The sequence below is a fragment of the Bombina bombina genome, chromosome 1, assembly GCF_027579735.1.
Source record: "Bombina bombina isolate aBomBom1 chromosome 1, aBomBom1.pri, whole genome shotgun sequence".
In the NCBI taxonomy this organism is placed as follows: domain Eukaryota; kingdom Metazoa; phylum Chordata; class Amphibia; order Anura; family Bombinatoridae; genus Bombina; species Bombina bombina.
Genome location: NC_069499.1, coordinates 1,571,740,991 through 1,571,761,018, shown reverse-complemented (window position 1 = coordinate 1,571,761,018; position 20,028 = coordinate 1,571,740,991). Strand labels below are relative to the sequence as shown.

Below are 20,028 nucleotides of genomic sequence, written 5' to 3'. Positions count from 1 at the left end.
CTGTCTGATTTGCTATGCAGCACAACCACTGTATGATTTGCTATTGCAGCACAACCACTGTATGATTTGCTATGCAGCACAACCACTGTATGATTTGCTATGCAGCACAACCACTGTTTGATTTGCATTGTAGTACTACCACTGGTTGATTTGCTATGCTGCGCTACCACTGGTTCATTTGCATTTAGCTACCAATCAGCAAGTGTTGCTCCTAAGCTTACATTCCTGCTTTTCAAATACAGATACCAAGATAATAAAGAAAAATTGATAACATGAGTTAAAGGGACAGTCTACACCAGAATTGTTATTGTTTTAAAAGATAGATAATCCCTTGTTTACCCATTCCCTAGTTTTGCATAACCAACACAGTTATATTTATATATTTTTTACCTCTGTGATTATCTTTTATCTAAGCCTCTGCAGACTGCCCCTTTATTTGTTCTTTTGACAGACTTGCAGTTTAGCCAATCAGTGATGGCTCCCAGGTAACTTCACGTGCACAAGCACAGTGTTATCTATATGAAAAACATGAACTAACACCCTCTAGTGGTGAAAAACCTGTTAAAATGCATTCTTAAGAGGCGGCCTTCAAGGTCAAAGAAATTAGCATATGAACCTCCTAGGTTAAGCTTTCAACTAAGAATACCAAGAGAACAAAGAAAAATTGGTGATAAAAGTAAATTGGAAAATTGTTTAAAATTACATGCTCTATCTGAATCATGAAAGTTTTTTTTGGACTAGACTGTCCCTTTAATTAGAAAGTTGCTTAAAATGTTATGTTCTAGCTGAATAATGAAAGAAAAAATGTGGGTTTTATTTCCTTTTAACTAGCAATGGGATCATGGTATGTAAATGGGGGGGAGGGGCGGCAAAATGTATCCTCGCCTGTGTGGCCAAAAATCCTAGCACCGGCCCTGAGGAGGGGGTCCTGATTAATGGTTAAGTCAGGCGCCCCAAAATTTCTAGTGGCGGCCCTGGACCAGTCAACACAGTAGATTTACATAATCAACAAATGCAAGATAACAAGACAATGCAATAGTGCTTTGTATGAACTTCAAATAAGTAGTCAATTTTTTTTCTGACAATTTTAAAAGTTATGTCTTTTTCCACTCCCCCTGTACCATGTACCATGTGACAGTCATCAGCCAATAACAAATACATACACTCAGTAGGAGCTCAGTAGTAGCTGGTGACTCATAAAGTTTAAATATAAAAAGACTGTGCACATTTAGTTAATGGAAGTAAATTGGAAAGTTGTTTAAAATGGCTGCTCTATCTGAATAATGAAAGTTTAATTTTGATTGTGTCCCTTTAAAAAAGGTTAACAGCTAGTATAGCTCAGGGGACAGAAAGACTGACTTTCAATGAATGTGTTGAGTTCAAGTTCCACTGAATACACTAAGGCTGAGTGTTCACATTACTTTTTAATATATAGTTCTTAATTTAGCTGTTGAAGAAAGAAAATAAACACAAACAAAAAAGATGTCAGATTTAGTTTTTGCACTTACCAAACTACAGGTACAGGAGACACAAGTCACACTGAGTTCATTAATGGCTTTCAGCTTGTCGTATGCTGATGTTAAAGGGACAGTCAAGTCCAAAAAAAACTTTCATGATTCAAATAGGGCATGAAATTTTAAACAACTTTCCAATTTACTTTTATCACCAATTTTGCTTTCGGCCAGATTACGAATTTTGCGTTATGAGTGGCTCGGTTGCGTTATTTCCACCGCTCACCTTTAATAGCGCTGCTATTACAGGTTTTCCAAAAACCTGCGTTTGCGGACAATATGGCAGCGTTGAGCTCCATACCTTTCACAAACACCAGCCCTGCTTTGAGCTGGTTTTACGTGCACGATTTCCCCATAGACATCAATGGGGAGAGCCGGCTAAAAAAAAGCCTAACACCTGCAATAACGGAGCGTAAATCCTATGGGGAAATTTTTTTTTATGTTTAAACGTAACACCCTAACATAAACCCTGAGTCTAAACACCCCTAATCTGCCGCTCCCAACATCGCCGACACCTACATTACAATTATTAACCCCTAATCTGCCTCCCCCGACATCGCCGACACCTACCTACACTTATTAACCCCTAATCTGCCGCCCCCAATGTCGCCACAACCCACCTACTCTTATTAACCCCTAATCCGCCGCCCCCAACGTCACCGTCGCCACTATACTAAAGCTATTAACCCCTAAACCTCTGGCCTCACACATCACTAACACTAAATAAATATATTAACCCCTAAACCTAATCCTAAGTCTAACCCTAACACCCCTAACTTTAATATAGTTAAAATAAATCTAAATACAAATTACTATTATTACCTAAATAATACTCATTTAAAACTAAATACGTACCTGTAAAATAAACCCTAAGCTAGCTACAATATAACTAATAGTTATGTTGTAGCTATCTTAGGTTTTATTTTTATTTTACTGGTAAGTTTGTATTTATTTTAACTAGGCAGACTAGTTATTAAATAGTTATTAACTATTTACTAGCTACCTAGTTAAAATAAATACAACATCATACCTGTAAAATAAAACCTAACCTGTCTTACACTAAAACCTAACATTACACTAAAATTAAATACATTAAATTAACAAAATACATTTATCTAAATTACAAAAATAATAAACACTAAATTACACAAAATAAAAAAGAAATTATCAAATATTTAAACTAATTACACCTAATCTAATAGCCCTATCAAAATAAAAAAGCCCCCCAAAATAAAAAAAACCCTAGCCTACACTAAACTGTCAATGGCCCTTAAAAGGGCCTTTTGCGGGGCATTTCCCCAAAGAAATCAGCTCTTTTACCTGTAAAAAAAAATATACAAACAACCCCCCAACAGTAAAACCCACACAACCAACCCCCCCCAAAGAAAAAAACCTACCTAAAAAACCTAAGCTCCCCATTGCCCTGAAAAGGGCATTTGGATGGGTATTGCCCTTAAAAAGGCATTTAGCTCTTTTACGTTGCCCAAAGTCCCTAATCTAAAAAACCTATCACTAACCCCCGAAGATCCACTTAAGTTTTTGAAGACCGGACATCCATCCTCATCCAGCCGGGAGAAGTCTTCATCCAAGCAGCAAGAAGTCCTCAACAAAGCTGGGAGAAGTCTTCATCCAAGCGGCAAGAAGTCTTCCTCCAGGGAGGCAGAAGTCTTCATCCAGACGGCATCTTCTATCTTCATCCTTCCGACGCGGAGCGGCTCCATCTTCAAGACATCCAGCGCGGAGCATCCTCTTCTTTCGATGGCTCTTGAAGAATGAAGTTTCCTTAAATGCCGTCACCCAAGATGGCGTCCCTTGAATTCCGATTGGCTGATAGAATTCTATCAGTCAATCGGAATTAAAGGGTAAAAAATCCTATTGGCTGATGCAATCAGCCAATATGATTTAGCTTTAATCCTATTGGCTGATCCAATCAGCCAATAGGATTGAGCTTGCATTCTATTGGTTGTCAAGGATGAAGATAGAAGATGCCGTCTGGATGAAGACTTCTGCCCGCCTGGAGGACGACTTCTTGCCGCTTGGATGAAGACTTCTCCTGGCTTCGTTGATTACTTCTTGCCACTTGGATGAAGACTTCTCCTGGCTGCATGAGGATGGATGTCCGGTCTTCAAAAACTATAAGTGGATCTTCGAGGGTTAGTGTTAGGTTTTTTTTAGGCTTTATTGGGTGGGTTTTATTTTTAGATTAGGGACTTTGGGCAACATAAAAGAGCTAAATGCCCTTTTAAGGGCAATGCCTATTCAAATGCCCTTTTCAGGGCAATGGGAAGCTTAGGTTTTTTAGGTAGTTTTTTTTTTTGGGGGGGGGGGGTTGGTTGTGTGGGTGGTGGGTTTTACTGATGGGGGTTGTTTGTATTTTTTTTACAGGTAAAAGAGCTGATTTCTTTGGGGCAATGCCCCGCAAAAGGCCCTTTTAAGGGCCATTGGCAGTTTAGTGTAGGCTAGGTTTATTTTTTATTTTGGGGGGGCTTTTTATTTTGAAAGGGCTATTAGATTAGGTGTAATTAGTTTAAATTTTTGATAATTTATTTTTTTTTGTTTAATTTAGTGTTTATTATTTTTTGTAATTTAGATAAATGTATTTTGTTAATTTAATGTATTTAATTTTAGTGTAATGTTAGGTTTTAGTGTAAGACAGGTTAGGTTTTATTTTACAGGTAACTTTGTATTTATTTTAGCTAGGTAGTTAATAAATAGTTAATAACTATTTACTAACTAGTCTACCTAGTTAAAATAAATACAAACTTACCTGTGAAATAAAAATAAAACCTAAGCTAGATACAATATAACTATTAGTTATATTGTAGCTAGCTTAGGTTTTATTTTACAGGTAAGTATTTCGTTTTAAATAGGAATAATTTAGGTATTAATTGTAATTTTTATTGGGGATTATTTTAATTATGTTAAAGTTAGTGGGTGTTAGGGTTTAGGGTTAGACTTAGGGTTAGGTTTATGGGTTAATAACTTTAGTATAGTGGCGGCGACATTGGGGCAGCAGATTAATTGTTAATAAGTGTAGTTAGGTGGCAGCGATTTTGGGGGCAGCAGATTAGGGGTTAATAACAGTAATGTAGGTTGCAGCGATGTTAGGGACAGCAGATTAGGGGTTAATAAGTGGATGTAGGTTGCAACGACATTGGGGCAGCAGATTAGGGGTTAATAATATTTAACTAGTGTTTGTGATGTGGGAGTGCGGCGGTTTAGGGGTTAATATGTTTATTATAGTGGCGATGATGTCCGTAGCGGCAGATTAGGGGTTAATAATTTTATTTTAGTGTTTGCGATGCGGGAGGGCCTCGGTTTAGGGGTTAATAAGTAGTTTATGGGTGTTAGTGTACTTTGTGACACTTTAGTTATGAGTTTTATGTTACAGCTTTGTAACATAAAACCCATATCTACTGACTTTCAGATGACGGTACAGATCTTGTAGTTATGGGCTGTACCTCTCAATTTTTGTCCGGAAAGGCAAACTCGTAATACCGGCGCTATGGAAGTCCCATTGAAAAAGGACTTTTTAAAAAGTGCTGTAGTTAAGTTGCGTGACGGCCAAAAAAGTGTGCGGTACAGCTGTACCTACAAGACTTATAATAGCAGCGGTAGTGAAAAAGCAGCGTTATGAGGCTTTTTTACTCAACGCAAAACTTGTAATCTAGCCATTTGTTCTCTTGGTATTCTTAGTTGAAAGATAAACCTAGGAGGTTCATATGCTAATTTCTTAGACCTTGTAGGCCGCCTCTAATCTGAAAGCATTTTGACAGTTTTTCACCACTAGAGGGCATTAGTTCATGTGTTTCACATAGATAACATTGAACTCATGCACGTGAATTTATCGAAGAGTGAGCACTGATTGGCTAAAATGCAAGTCTGTCAAATTAACTGAAATAAGGGGGCAGTCTGCAGAGGCTTAGATACAAGGTAATAACAGAGGTAAACGTGTATTATTACAACTGTGTTGGTTATGCAAATCTGGGGAATGGGTAATAAAGGGATTATCTATCTTTTTAAACAACAAAAATTCTGGTGTTGACTGTCCCTTTAATACACAAGTGAAATTTGCATCTAATGAAAGTGTTAAATGCCCTTTAATAACTGGTATTTCAAAATGTGAAACACTTTTAAAACATATAAAACTTAAATTTTTAATAAAAACATGAATATTCAAGATTTATATTGAATCTAATGCTTTATACTGAATACATGATATATCAAAATACTAAAATATTATATACTAAAATTATTATTCATAATTTATAATAATATATCAACTGTTTAAAATTATGAAGACATATATATTAAATTAACTAAATTAGCTCAGATAGAGAATGCCGCTTTAATAGACTTTTTAGTTTTCTATTATCAAATGTGCATGCTAAGAAGGTACAAAAACAAAAATGCATTACTGGGAGCTAGCTGAACACATCTTATGAACCAATGACAAGAGACATATATGTGTGATTATGTTCTTCAACAAAGTATACCAAGAGAACAAAGTGAAATTGATAATAACTTTTAATCATAAATTGCTGGATTAGCTTAATCATAAAGATTTACTTTTGTCTTCACTGTTACAGTAAATTATAATCAGGCAGGGTAATGGAGATGGTAGCATGTTCATGTATTTGTAAAACAGAAAAAGTATGTGAACCAAGTGCAAAATAGAAGCCAATATCATATCACTCACCCACAAATGTTAACGCTTTACGGCTCAAAATGAACACCACCAATGTGAACTTAGTCTATATTTTTATGGTCAGGTATCAGAATATTTAATGTTTCATACTTTCAAAACATGCACAAATTAGTGTATGAATTGGAGTATATAGCAACCAAGGGGTCAAGCAATATGTATTTAATATATATCATCATCATATAGACGGGTAAAAAATCTTAGGGAAAACATTGCCAAAGCAGATGTGGGCACTATTAAACCATCTAGTACTAACTATTTGACTACACCTAATAAGGGATGTTACCCCTGTTTACATTGTGCTCAATGCAATTCAATCATAAAAGGAAAATTCCTAGCACAAAATGATAAAAGGAAACAATATATAATTAATGGATTGTATACATGTCAGACTAATTATGTCATTTATTTACTTAAATGCCCATGTGGGCTTTGCTATATTGGCGAGACCACTCAGGCCGACAGGGACAGATTTAGCCAACATAAAGCTTCCATTAAATCATAGGATATGTCACTTCCAGTATCTGCACATTTCACACATATGGGACATACAGATAGCCAGCTCCGTTTCCAAGTAATAGACCATATCCCCATTCATAGAAGAGGGGGTAATAGGGAACTAAAACTGAAACAAAAAGAGGTATGGTGGATCAAGCGTCTAAATACATTACACCCTTATGGTCTGAATAGGGACTATGATTTGTATTTGTTTTAATAAAAATTAGCATGGTATATATTCTGGTACCACTAGAGGTCACTAATGAAAGGAATCCTACAATACCTGGACAGGTATGAGTTAATTCAATTAGCACTGAAAGTTGAAACCTGATTGGTCCAGATACTCTTTTTAAATGTTTGTCTAATTGTTTTTAACTATGCATGATTAAGGGCCATGTAGGTCCGAAATGTTGCTTTTTTAAGGTTGTGACATCCAAATAAAGAGAATTTTTCACCTTTAAAGAAAAAGTTTGTACTGTGGTGCTGTCACACTTTGTTCATGGACTGTATACATTGGAGTTTTGCTGATACTCCACAGTGACGAGCACACAGTTTGGAAATTATCTACAATTTATGGTGCTGGACTCCAATTGCTCACTTTTATATATATATATATATATATATATATATATATATATATATATATATATATATATATATATATATATATCTATATATCTATATATGTATATATCTTTAAGTAAATAAAAAGTAAACTTACATTAATGCCAGAGTTTCCTTTCTCACATAAACACATACATGCAGGGAAATTTCTGTTTTAATGGAAACTGTATTTGAAACTCTGCACACCACCCACCTCCATATGATTTTTTTTTTTTTTTAAATGAACTATTTTTTTGGGTAATTGAAGATGTTATACTAGGTAATGAGGTTTAATGTTTGCAGTGTAGGGGGGGAGGGGGAAGACTAAGCTCAGAATTTCCATTAATTATTTTCAACCCTGGAATTTCCCTAATCTTCTGTTAATAAAATGACATGCTCTAATTTGTCATTTTATCACTAACAACACTGCAACGGTGTGTACAGAAATAGAAGCAGTCCGCTAGGAACGATCAACAGCTCAGTGGCTTGTTCAATGCCTCAGTTACCAGTACACCTGAAAGTAGCCTCTTTTAGCCCAATTGTGCTTTTTACAAAGGACAACTTAAGTCTGATCTTGATTACCAAAATACCAGGCAATCCTCCTCTGAACAAGAGAGATGCAAACCCCAGGCAACAGTTTCAACCTCCTTTGGACCTCATCAGTGAGGTGCAGCCAAATCCCTCTAAGCACATCAGGCAAGGAGTCCACGTCTGGTTTCCCCCCTCACCCTTAGGGAGACTTCCACAGGGTCATAATACTAATATAAGGCCTCCATTCCAATTAGATCTACAAACTGGTTTCCTGTGATATTCCAATCCATTTGTAGTCTTATGCAATTTTCAGGATTAGAGTAGGTGTAATTAGTTTAAAATTCTAGTAATTTTTTTATTATTTTCTGTAATTTAGTGTTTGTTTTTTTCGTACTTTAGATATTTTTTTAAAATTGTAATTAATTGTGTTTAGTTTAGGTAATTTATTTAATTATAGTGTACTGTTAGGTGTAATTGTAACATAGGTTAGGTTTTATTTTACAGGTAAATTTGTCTTTATTTTAACTAGGTAGTTATTAAATAGTTAATAACTATTTAATAACTATTGTACCTAGTTAAAATAAATACAAAGTTGCCTGTAAAATAAAAATAAACTCTAAGCTAGCTACAATGTAACTATTAGTTATATTGTAGCTATCTTAGGGTTTATTTTATAGGTAAGTATTTAGTTTTAAATAGGAATAATTTAGTTAATTGTATTAATTTTATTTAGATTTATTTAAATTACATTTGTTAGGGGGTGTTAGGGTTAGGGTTAGACGTAGGTTTAGGGGTTAATACATTTAATATAGTGGTGGCAAATTAGGGGTTAATAAATGTAGTTAGGTTGCGGCGACAGTGGGGCAGCAGATTAGGGGTTCATAACTATAATGTAGGTGGCAGCGGTGTCAGGAGCGACAGATTAGGGGTTAATAATATAATGCAGGTGTCAGCGATGTCGGGGGCGGCAGATTAGGGGTTAATAAGTGTAAGATTAGGGGTGTTTAGACTCGGGGTTCAAGTTAGGGTGTTAGGTGTAGACATAAAAAGTATTTCCCCATAGGAATCAATGGGGTTGCGTTAGGAGCTAAACACTGTTTTTTTGCAGGTGTTTTTTTCAGCCGGCTCTCCCCCATTGATTCCTATGGGGAAATCGTGCACGAGCACGTTTAGCCAGCTCACCACTACCCTAAGCAGCGCTGGTATTGAGGTGAGATGTGGAGCTAAATTTTGCTCTTCGCTCACTTTTTTTGCGGCTAACGCCAGGTTTGTAAAATCCCGTAATACCAGCGCTGTCTGCAAGTGAGCGGTGAGCTTAAACTGCTCGTTAGCACCGCACCCCTGTTAACGCAAAACTCGTAATCTCTGTGTATGTGTTTAACCCCTGCAAATGGGTTAAGCACATAGTTAAAATACCAACTGGAAAACTACTGGTGCCACGGCTATCAGTCTGCACTATCTGCACTATCAGTCACATGACCCTGCTAATCATCACTAATGTCTGCTCAGGACCAGGGGGTGTCATAGACTTGTAGGGTCTTACGAATCAGAGCATATCATTTTTGCACTACCATATTACTTTAATGCACACTATAAAATATTTTTCAGGTTGGCTGGTCTGTATACCATTTTTATAAGATACATATAAACTATTGTATCTATATATCCACATGCACATAGTATCACAGATACACATATTAAATGGCAAACATGCCATCACTAGCAATGCTGCAAACCTATGTGTTTATCCCTTGCAAAGGGGTGTAACACATAAAGGTCTACACAGAGCATGATCCCAAGAAGAAACTGCTGCTTATCCAATAAGCAGCACTAGTTGCACAACCAAGCAGTGCAGTTTCCTCTCTGGGCCAGCAGTGTTCTGCGGGTCCAAAGCAGTGTTTTGACTATGTGTTTAACCCATTTGTTGTGATAAAGCACATACCGTTGCAGTGCATACAGAAGGAGAAGCGCTCTACCAGGAAGGAACAACAGCTCAGTAGCTTGTTCTATGGCGAGTTACCACTTAGGAACAGTCTATTTTAGAGAAAAGCTACTCCCATATGGTAAAAGAACAGGAAAACGATCCAATGGTGGTCATCAGTGGTGTAATTTATTTTATAAGCAGTAGAAAACAACACATAATTTGTGATACAACAGGTCAGGTGAACATCCTACGGCACGAAACGCGTAGGATGTTTACCTGACCTGTTGTATCACGTATGATGTGTTGTTTTCTATTGCTTATAAAATAAATTACACCACTGAGGACAACCATTGGATGGTTTTCCTGTTCTTTTGGCTATTACATTTGTTGAGAAGTTTGGGACTCTTCCTTACAATCCCTCATCTGCCGTTTACTTTTGAACCTTGGAACCGAACTTCCTGGATGGTCACATGACCGCTACAGAGTGAAGCGCCAACCAGAGGACTATTATAATAATAGTAAAGCATCTGATACTGGACTCTACATTTACTTAAATTACAAAGGTTTGCATAGTGTCTTTACCTGTGTTGCCTCATCACGGTCTGGGCTTGATAGGAGTTCACTTTTAGGACTGAGTGTAAATATAGAAACTCAGTTCAGTCCTTTTTCCCAGCAGTGACAGCCGGTGTATTTGAACGAATACTCCTATATGGTAACCAGGCCATAGAACAAGCCTATGAGCTGTAGATAGAGCGCTTCTCTTTCTGTATATGTATTGATCCCCTGAAGTCCTCCTCTAAAGTAGCCATGTCATAGTATAAAGTGTTCTGTGATGGTGCAATGAGGGTATCACAGTGTATTTATGGATGTATTTGCTCCGCTCCATAGGACATGCCTTAAGATGCAGAACACATCCTGTACGGAGGACAGGATCCAGCATGCCGTTGAGAGATGTCTGCATGGACTTAGCAGAACTGTCAGCTCCTCATCTTCATGGACAGGTGAGTCTAACACACCGAGGAGTGGAGAGAGACCTGGAAAGATCAGGTTTTAATCACTTAATGGGACATTATATTACAAAAATTGTATGTTCTAAAATGTCAGTTGTGCATTACTGATCCTAGTTACGTATTTTCCAAATTAGCCTCTTTCTGCCCAGATTGTGCCCTTCATAGAAAGGAACTGTAGTACATCAACCTGCAGGACTGTGGAGGAAGCCACGTCAATTGCATATCCTATCTTTTTAATGGGATCTGGCTAACGCCGGTATTACAAGTCTTGGAAGAAGTGAGCGGTACAGCCTCTACCGTCAAGACTCCTACCACATAAAAAAGTCAGTAGTTAAGAGTTTTATGGGCTAACGCCGAAACATAAAGCTCTTAACTACAGTGCTACAAAGTACGCTAACACCCATAAACTACATATTAACCCCTAAACCGAGGCCCCCCCACATCGCAAACCATATAATAAAATGATTTAACCCCTAATATGCCGACCGGACACCTCCGCCACCTACATTATAGCTATGAACCCCTAATCTGCTGTCCCTAACATCGCCGACACCTATATTATATTTATTAACCCCTAATCTGTCCCCCCCAACGTCGCCACCACCTACCTACACTTATTAACCTCTAAACCGCCGCACTCCCACCTCGCAAACACTATAATAAATGTTATTAACCCTTAATCTGCCCTCCCTAACATCGCTGCCACCTACCTACAATTATTAACCCCTAATCTGCCGCCCCCAACGTCGCCGCTACTATAATAAAGTTATTAACCTCTAAACATAAGTCTAACCCTAACCCTAACACCCCTCTAACTTAAATATAATTTAAATAAAAAGAAATAAAATTACTAAAATTAAATAAATTAATCCTATTTAAAACTAAATACTTACCTATAAAATAAACCCTAATATAGCTACAATATAACTAATAATTACATTGTAGCTATTTTAGGAATTATATTTATTTTACAGGCAACTTTGTATTTATTTTAACTAGGTACAATAGCTCTTAAATAGTTGATAACTATTTAATAGCTACCTAGTTAAAATAATTACAAAATTACCTGTAGAATAAATCCTAAATTAAGTTACAAATACACCTAACACTACAGTATCAATAAATTAATTAAATAAATTACCTACAATTATCTAAACTAAAATACAATTAAATAAACTAAACTATAGTACAAAACCCCCCCACTAAATTACAAAAAAAAAAAATATTACAAGAATTTTAATCTAATTACACCTAATCTAAGCCCCCTAATAAAATAACAAAGCCCCCCAAAATAATAAAATTCCCTACCCTATACTAAATTACAAAAGTAATCAGCTCTTTTACCAGCCCTTAAAAGGGCTTTTTGCGGGGCATTGCCCCAAAGTAATCAGCTCTTTTAAACACACATATACACAAATATACACACACATATACACAAATATACACACACATATACACAAATATACACAAATATACACTCACACACAAATATACATAAATATATACACACATATACACAAATATATACACACATATACACAAATATACACTCACACACACAAATATACACAAATATACACATACACACACATATACACAAATATACACACACATATACACAAATATACACACACATATACACAAATATACACAAATATACACTCACACACACATATACACAAATATATACACACATATACACAAATATACACACATATACACAAATATACACACACATATACACAAATATACACTCACACACATACATATACACACATATACACTCACACATACACATACACACACATGTACACACACATATACACAAATATAGACTCAAACACAAACATACACACACATATACACAAATATACACACACATATACACAAATATATACACAAATATACACACACATATACACAAATATACACTCACACACATACATATACACTCACACACACATATACACATACACACACATACACACACATATACACAAATATAGACTGACACACACACATACACACACATATACACAAATATACACACACAAATATACACTCACACACACACACATATACACAAACACACACACATATACACACACATATACACAAATATACACTCACATACACATATACACACACACACATACACACACATATACACAAATACACACACACATACACACACATATACACAAATACACACACACACATACACACACACATATACACATACACACACATATACACATACACACATATACTCAAATATACACTCACACACACATATACACAAATATACACACAAATATACACTCATACACACACACACTCACATATACACATACACACACATATACACACACACATATACACAAATATACACTCACACACACACATACACACACATATACACAAATATACACACATATACACAAATATACACTCACTCACACACACACATATACACATACACACACATATACACATGCACACACATATACACAAATACACACTCACACACATATACACAAATATACATACACATATACACAAATATTCACTCACACACACATATACACAAATATACACTCACACATACACACACATATACACAAATATACATACACACATACACACACATATACACATACACTCACATATACACATATACACACACTCACATATACACATACACTCACATATACACATACACACTCACATATACACACACTCACATATACACATACACTCACATATACATATATACACACACTCACACATATACATATACACATATACACACACTCACATATACACACACTCACATATACACATACACTCACATATACACATACTCACATATACACATACACACACTCAGATATACAGATACTCACATATACACATACATTCACATATACACATACACTCACACTCATATATACACATACATTCACATATACACATACACACACATATACACATATACACACACTCACATATACACATACACTCGCATATACACATACACTCACATATACATATACACACACACACACACACACACACACATATACACAAATATACACACACATACACACACATATACACAAATATACACACACATACACACATATAAACAAATATACATACACACACATACACACACATATACAGGGAGTGCAGAATTATTAGGCAAATGAGTATTTTGACCACATCATCCTCTTTATGCATGTTGTCTTACTCCAAGCTGTATAGGCTCGAAAGCCTACTACCAATTAAGCATATTAGGTGATGTGCATCTCTGTAATGAGAAGGGGTGTGGTCTAATGACATCAACACCCTATATCAGGTGTGCATAATTATTAAGCAACTTCCTTTCCTTTGGAAAAATGGGTCAAAAGAAGGACTTGACAGGCTCAGAAAAGTCAAAAATAGTGAGATATCTTGCAGAGGGATGCAGCACTCTTAAAATTGCAAAGCTTCTGAAGCGTGATCATCGAACAATCAAGCGTTTCATTCAAAATAGTCAACAGGGTCGCAAGAAGCGTGTGGAAAAACCAAGGCGCAAAATAACTGCCCATGAACTGAGAAAAGTCAAGCGTGCAGCTGCCAAGATGCCACTTGCCACCAGTTTGGCCATATTTCAGAGCTGCAACATCACTGGAGTGCCCAAAAGCACAAGGTGTGCAATACTCAGAGACATGGCCAATGTAAGAAAGGCTGAAAGACGACCACCACTGAACAAGACACACAAGCTGAAACGTCAAGACTGGGCCAAGAAATATCTCAAGACTGATTTTTCTAAGGTTTTATGGACTGATGAAATGAGAGTGAGTCTTGATGGGCCAGATGGATGGGCCCGTGGCTGGATTGGCAAAGGGCAGAGAGCTCCAGTCCGACTCAGACGCCAGCAAGGTGGAGGTGGAGTACTGGTTTGGGCTGGTATCATCAAAGATGAGCTTGTGGGGCCTTTTCGGGTTGAGGATGGAGTCAAGCTCAACTCCCAGTCCTACTGCCAGTTTCTGGAAGACACCTTCTTCAAGCAGTGGTACAGGAAGAAGTCTGCATCCTTCAAGAAAAACATGATTTTCATGCAGGACAATGCTCCATCACACGCGTCCAAGTACTCCACAGCGTGGCTGGCAAGAAAGGGTATAAAAGAAGAAAATCTAATGACATGGCCTCCTTGTTCACCTGATCTGAACCCCATTGAGAACCTGTGGTCCATCATCAAATGTGAGATTTACAAGGAGGGAAAACAGTACACCTCTCTGAACAGTGTCTGGGAGGCTGTGGTTGCTGCTGCACGCAATGTTGATGGTGAACAGATCAAAACACTGACAGAATCCATGGATGGCAGGCTTTTGAGTGTCCTTGCAAAGAAAGGTGGCTATATTGGTCACTGATTTGTTTTTGTTTTGTTTTTGAATGTCAGAAATGTATATTTGTGAATGTTGAGATGTTATATTGGTTTCACTGGTAAAAATAAATAATTGAAATGGGTATATATTTGTTTTTTGTTAAGTTGCCTAATAATTATGCACAGTAATAGTCACCTGCACACACAGATATCCCCCTAAAAAAGCTAAAACTAAAAACAAACTAAAAACTACTTCCAAAAATATTCAGCTTTGATATTAATGAGTTTTTTGGGTTCATTGAGAACATGGTTGCTGTTCAATAATAAAATTAATGCTCAAAAATACAACTTGCCTAATAATTCTGTACTCCTTGTACACAAATATAAACTCACATATACACAAATATACACACAGATATACATACACACACACTCATATACACACACACATACACAAACACAGACACACACAAATGAACACTCATGCACACACACACAAACACACACATACATATACACACACACATATATATACACACACAAATACATACACACATGCACACTCATATACATGCACACACACTCATACACACACACATATACAAACACACACTCATACACATTCACACGAATATACACATACACACACATACACATACACAAACACACACATAAAAACACATACACACTCACATACACACACACACACTCATATACACACACCCACTTACTCACACACATGTACACTTACACAAACACAAACACACACATACTTACACACACAAACACACATGCACACATACACAAACACGCACACATGCACAAACATACACACATTAACACTTACACACACAAACACACACACACATACACACTCATATACAAACACACACATACATACACACACAAACATACACACATACACACTCATATATACACATACACATTCATATACAAACACACACATACATACACACATGCACACACCTACACACACACACTCATATACAAACACACACATACATACACACACAAACATACACACATGCACACACCTACACACACACATATACACATACACACTCATATACAAACACACATATACACATACACACAAACATACACACATGCACACACCTACACATACACACTCATATACAAACACACACATACATACACACACAAACATACACACATACACACTCATATATACACATACACACTCATATACAAACACACACATACATACACACATGCACAGACCTACACACACACATACACACTCATATACAAACACACACATACATACACACACAAACATACACACATGCACACACCTACACACACACATATACACATACACACTCATATACAAACACACATATACACATACACACCTACACACACACATGCACACTCATATACAAAAACACACAAACATACACACATGCACACACCTACACACACACATACACACTCATATACAAAAACACACAAACATACACACATGCACACACCTACACACACATATACACAAACACTTTACCTTTTTCACCGTGTCATATACCTTATCCCTGTACTTAAAGCCTGTGGGCCCATTTATTAAGCTGCTGATATGCGAACAAGTCTGAAACGCTTGTTAAGTAGCTATGGTCTTAAGACCAGGGGGCAGCATTGTATCAGCAGCTGCGAGGTTCCTGAGAGCAAATGATAAATAAAGCTTATCATCATTGTTTATCACTGTCACACTTCAGATCACTTATTTTTCATGCAACAAAAACATTTACACGTCCATTAAACACAAATATGTGAGTTCCATATCTGTCTGATATGTGACTGATCAGTAAACAAGTGGCTGCTACATTGTGGTTCTTTGTGGTAAATCTCCTCAGTTTAATTCTCAGAAAATACGGCTACTAAATTAAACATCATCCTTCCTGTCCAGGTTCAGTGTTTTGTTTTCACAGAAAAAGCAGCTACCTAATGTAAGGGGTAAAGTATTTACATTGTGAAAAATGTGTGCATGTGTTCTTGCATGTCTGTGTGTGTGTGTATGAGTGAGTGTGCATGTCTGTGTGTGTATGAGTGTGTGTGCATGTGAATTTGCTTCTGCATGTTTATGTGCTTCTGCATGAGTATGTGTCCTTCTGTGTGTGTGTGAGAGTGTGCATGTGAGTATGCTTCTGTATGTGTATGTGCATGAGTGAGTGTGCATGTCTATGAATAAGTGTGCATGTGTATGAGTGAGTGTGCATGAGTAAGTAAGCATGTGTATGAGTGAGTGTGCTTCTGTATGTGTATGGACATGTGTATGAGTGAGTGTATATGTAAGTGTGCTTCTGCATGTGTATGAGTGTGTGTATATGTAAGTGTGCTTCTGCATGTGTATGAGTGTGTGTATATGTAAGTGTGCTTCTGCATGTGTATGAGTGTGTCTATATGTAAGTGTGCTTCTGCATGTGTATGAGTGTGTGTATATGTAAGTGTGCTTCTGCATGTGTATGAGTGTGTGTATATGTAAGTGTGCTTCTGCATGTGTATGAGTGTGTCTATATGTAAGTGTGCTTCTGCATGTGTATGAGTGTGTGTATATGTAAGTGTGCTTCTGCATGTGTATGAGTGTGTGTATATGTAAGTGTGCTTATGTATGTGTATAAGTGATAGAGTGCATGCGAGTGTGCTTCTGTATGTGTATAAGTGATAGTGTGCATGTGAATGTGCTTCTGCATGTGTATGAGTGAGAGTGTGCATGTGAGTGTACTTCTGCATGTGTATGAGTGAGAGTGTGAATGTGAGTGTGCTTCTGCATGTGTATGAGTGTGTTTAAGTGTGCTTCTGTATGTGTATGAGTGTGTGTATATGTAAGTGTGCTTCTGCATGTGTATGAGTGTGTGTATATGTAAGTGTGCTTCTGCATGTGTATGAGTGTGTGTATATGTGAGTGTGCTTCTGTATGTGTATGAGTGTGTGTATATGTAAGTGTGCTTCTGCATGTGTATGAGTGTGTGTATATGTGAGTGTGCTTCTGTATGTGTATGAGTGTGTGTATATGTAAGTGTGCTTCTGCATGTGTATGAGTGTGTGTATATGTGAGTGTGCTTCTGTATGTGTATGAGTGTGTGTATATGTAAGTGTGCTTCTGCATGTGTATGAGTGTGTGTATATGTAAGTGTGCTTCTGCATGTGTATGAGTGAGAGTGTGCCTGTGAGTGTGCTTCTGCATATGTGTGTGTATGAGTATGAGTGCTTATGCATGTAAATGTACTTCTGTATGTGTATGGGCATGTGTGTGTGTGTCTGTGTGCTTACCTGTGTATGTGCATGTGTGTGTGTGTATGTGTATGTGTGTGTATGAGTATGAGTGCGTATGCATGTTAATGTACTTCTGTATGTGTATGGGCATGTGTATGTGTGTCTGTGTGCTTACCTGTGTATGTGTGTGTGTGTATGAGTATGAGTGTTTATGCATGTTAATGTGCTTCTGTATGTGTATGGGCATGTGTATGTGTGTCTGTGTGCTTACCTGTGTATGTGTATGTGCGTGTATGAGTATGAGTGTGTATGCATGTTAATGTACTTCTGTATGTGTATGTGCATATGTGTGTGTGTATGAGTATGAGTGCTTATGCATGTTAATGTACTTTTGTATGTGTATGGGCTTGTGTATGTGTGTCTGTGTGCTTATCTGTGTATGTGCATGTGTGTGTGTGTGTATGAGTATGAGTGTGTATGCATGTAAATGTACTTCTTTATGTGTATGGGCATGTGTGTGTGTGTGTATGAGTATGAGTGTGTATGCATGTAAATGTACTTCTGTATGTGTATGGGCATGTGTATGTGTGCTTACCTGTGTATGTGCATGTGTGTGTGTGTATGTGTATGTGTGTGTATGAGTATGAGTGTGTATGCATGTTAATGTACTTCTGTATGTGTATGGGCATGTGTATGTGTGTCTGTGTGCTTACCTGTGTATGTGTGTGTGTGTGTGTATGAGTATGAGTGTGTATGCATGTTAATGTACTTCTGTATGTGTATGGGCATGTGTATGTGTGTCTGTGTGCATATCTGTGTATGTGCACGTGTGTGTGTATGAGCATGAGTGTGTATGCATGTAAATGTACTTCTGTATGTGTATGGGCATGTGTGTGTGTGTGTGTATGAGTATGATTGTGTATGCATGTTAATGTACTTCTGTATGTGTATGGGCATGTGCATGTGTGTCTGTGTGCTTACCTGTGTATGTGTGTGTGTATGAGTATGAGTGTGTATGCATGTTAATGTAGTTCTGTATGTGTATGTGCATGTGTGTGTGTGTGTGTGTGTGTATGAGTATGAGTGCTTATGCATGTTAATGTACTTCTGTATGTGTATGGGCATGTGTATGTGTGTCTGTGTGCATATCTGTGTATGTGCATGTGTGTGTGTGTATGAGTATGAGTGTGTATGCATGTAAATGTACTTCTGTATGTGTATGGGCATGTGTGTGTGTGTATGAGTATGAGTGTGTATGCATGTAAATGTACTTCTGTATGTGATGTACTTCTGTATGTGTATGGGCATGTGTGTGTGTATGAGTGTGTATGCATGTAAATGTACTTCTGTATGTGATGTACTTCTGTATGTGTATGGGCATGTGTGTATGAGTGTGTATGCATGTAAATGTACTTCTGTATGTGTATGGGCATGTGTATGTGTGTCTGTGTGCTTATCTGTGTATGTGCGTGTGTGTGTGTGTATGAGTATGAGTGTGTATGCATGTGAATGTACTTCTGTATGTGTATGTGCATGTGTGTGTGTGTATGAGTATGAGTGCGTATGCATGTGAATGTACTTCTGTATGTGTCTGTGTGTCTGTGTGCTTACCTGTGTATGTG

At 37.2% G+C, this 20,028-nt stretch overlaps 1 protein-coding gene across 3 annotated transcripts in view; it reads left to right on the top strand.

Moving 5' to 3' along the window:
• The window catches only part of PIK3R5 (phosphoinositide-3-kinase regulatory subunit 5), a 185,590-nt gene that overhangs the window by 78,582 nt on the left and 86,980 nt on the right, over positions 1-20,028 (top strand). For all 3 annotated transcript variants that reach the window (XM_053710004.1, XM_053709995.1, XM_053709986.1), the window contains exon 3: positions 10,661-10,773. In XM_053710004.1, the coding sequence (XP_053565979.1) occupies positions 10,674-10,773 (100 nt within the window). In that variant the 5' untranslated portion in view covers positions 10,661-10,673. The remainder of the gene's footprint in view (positions 1-10,660; positions 10,774-20,028) is intronic.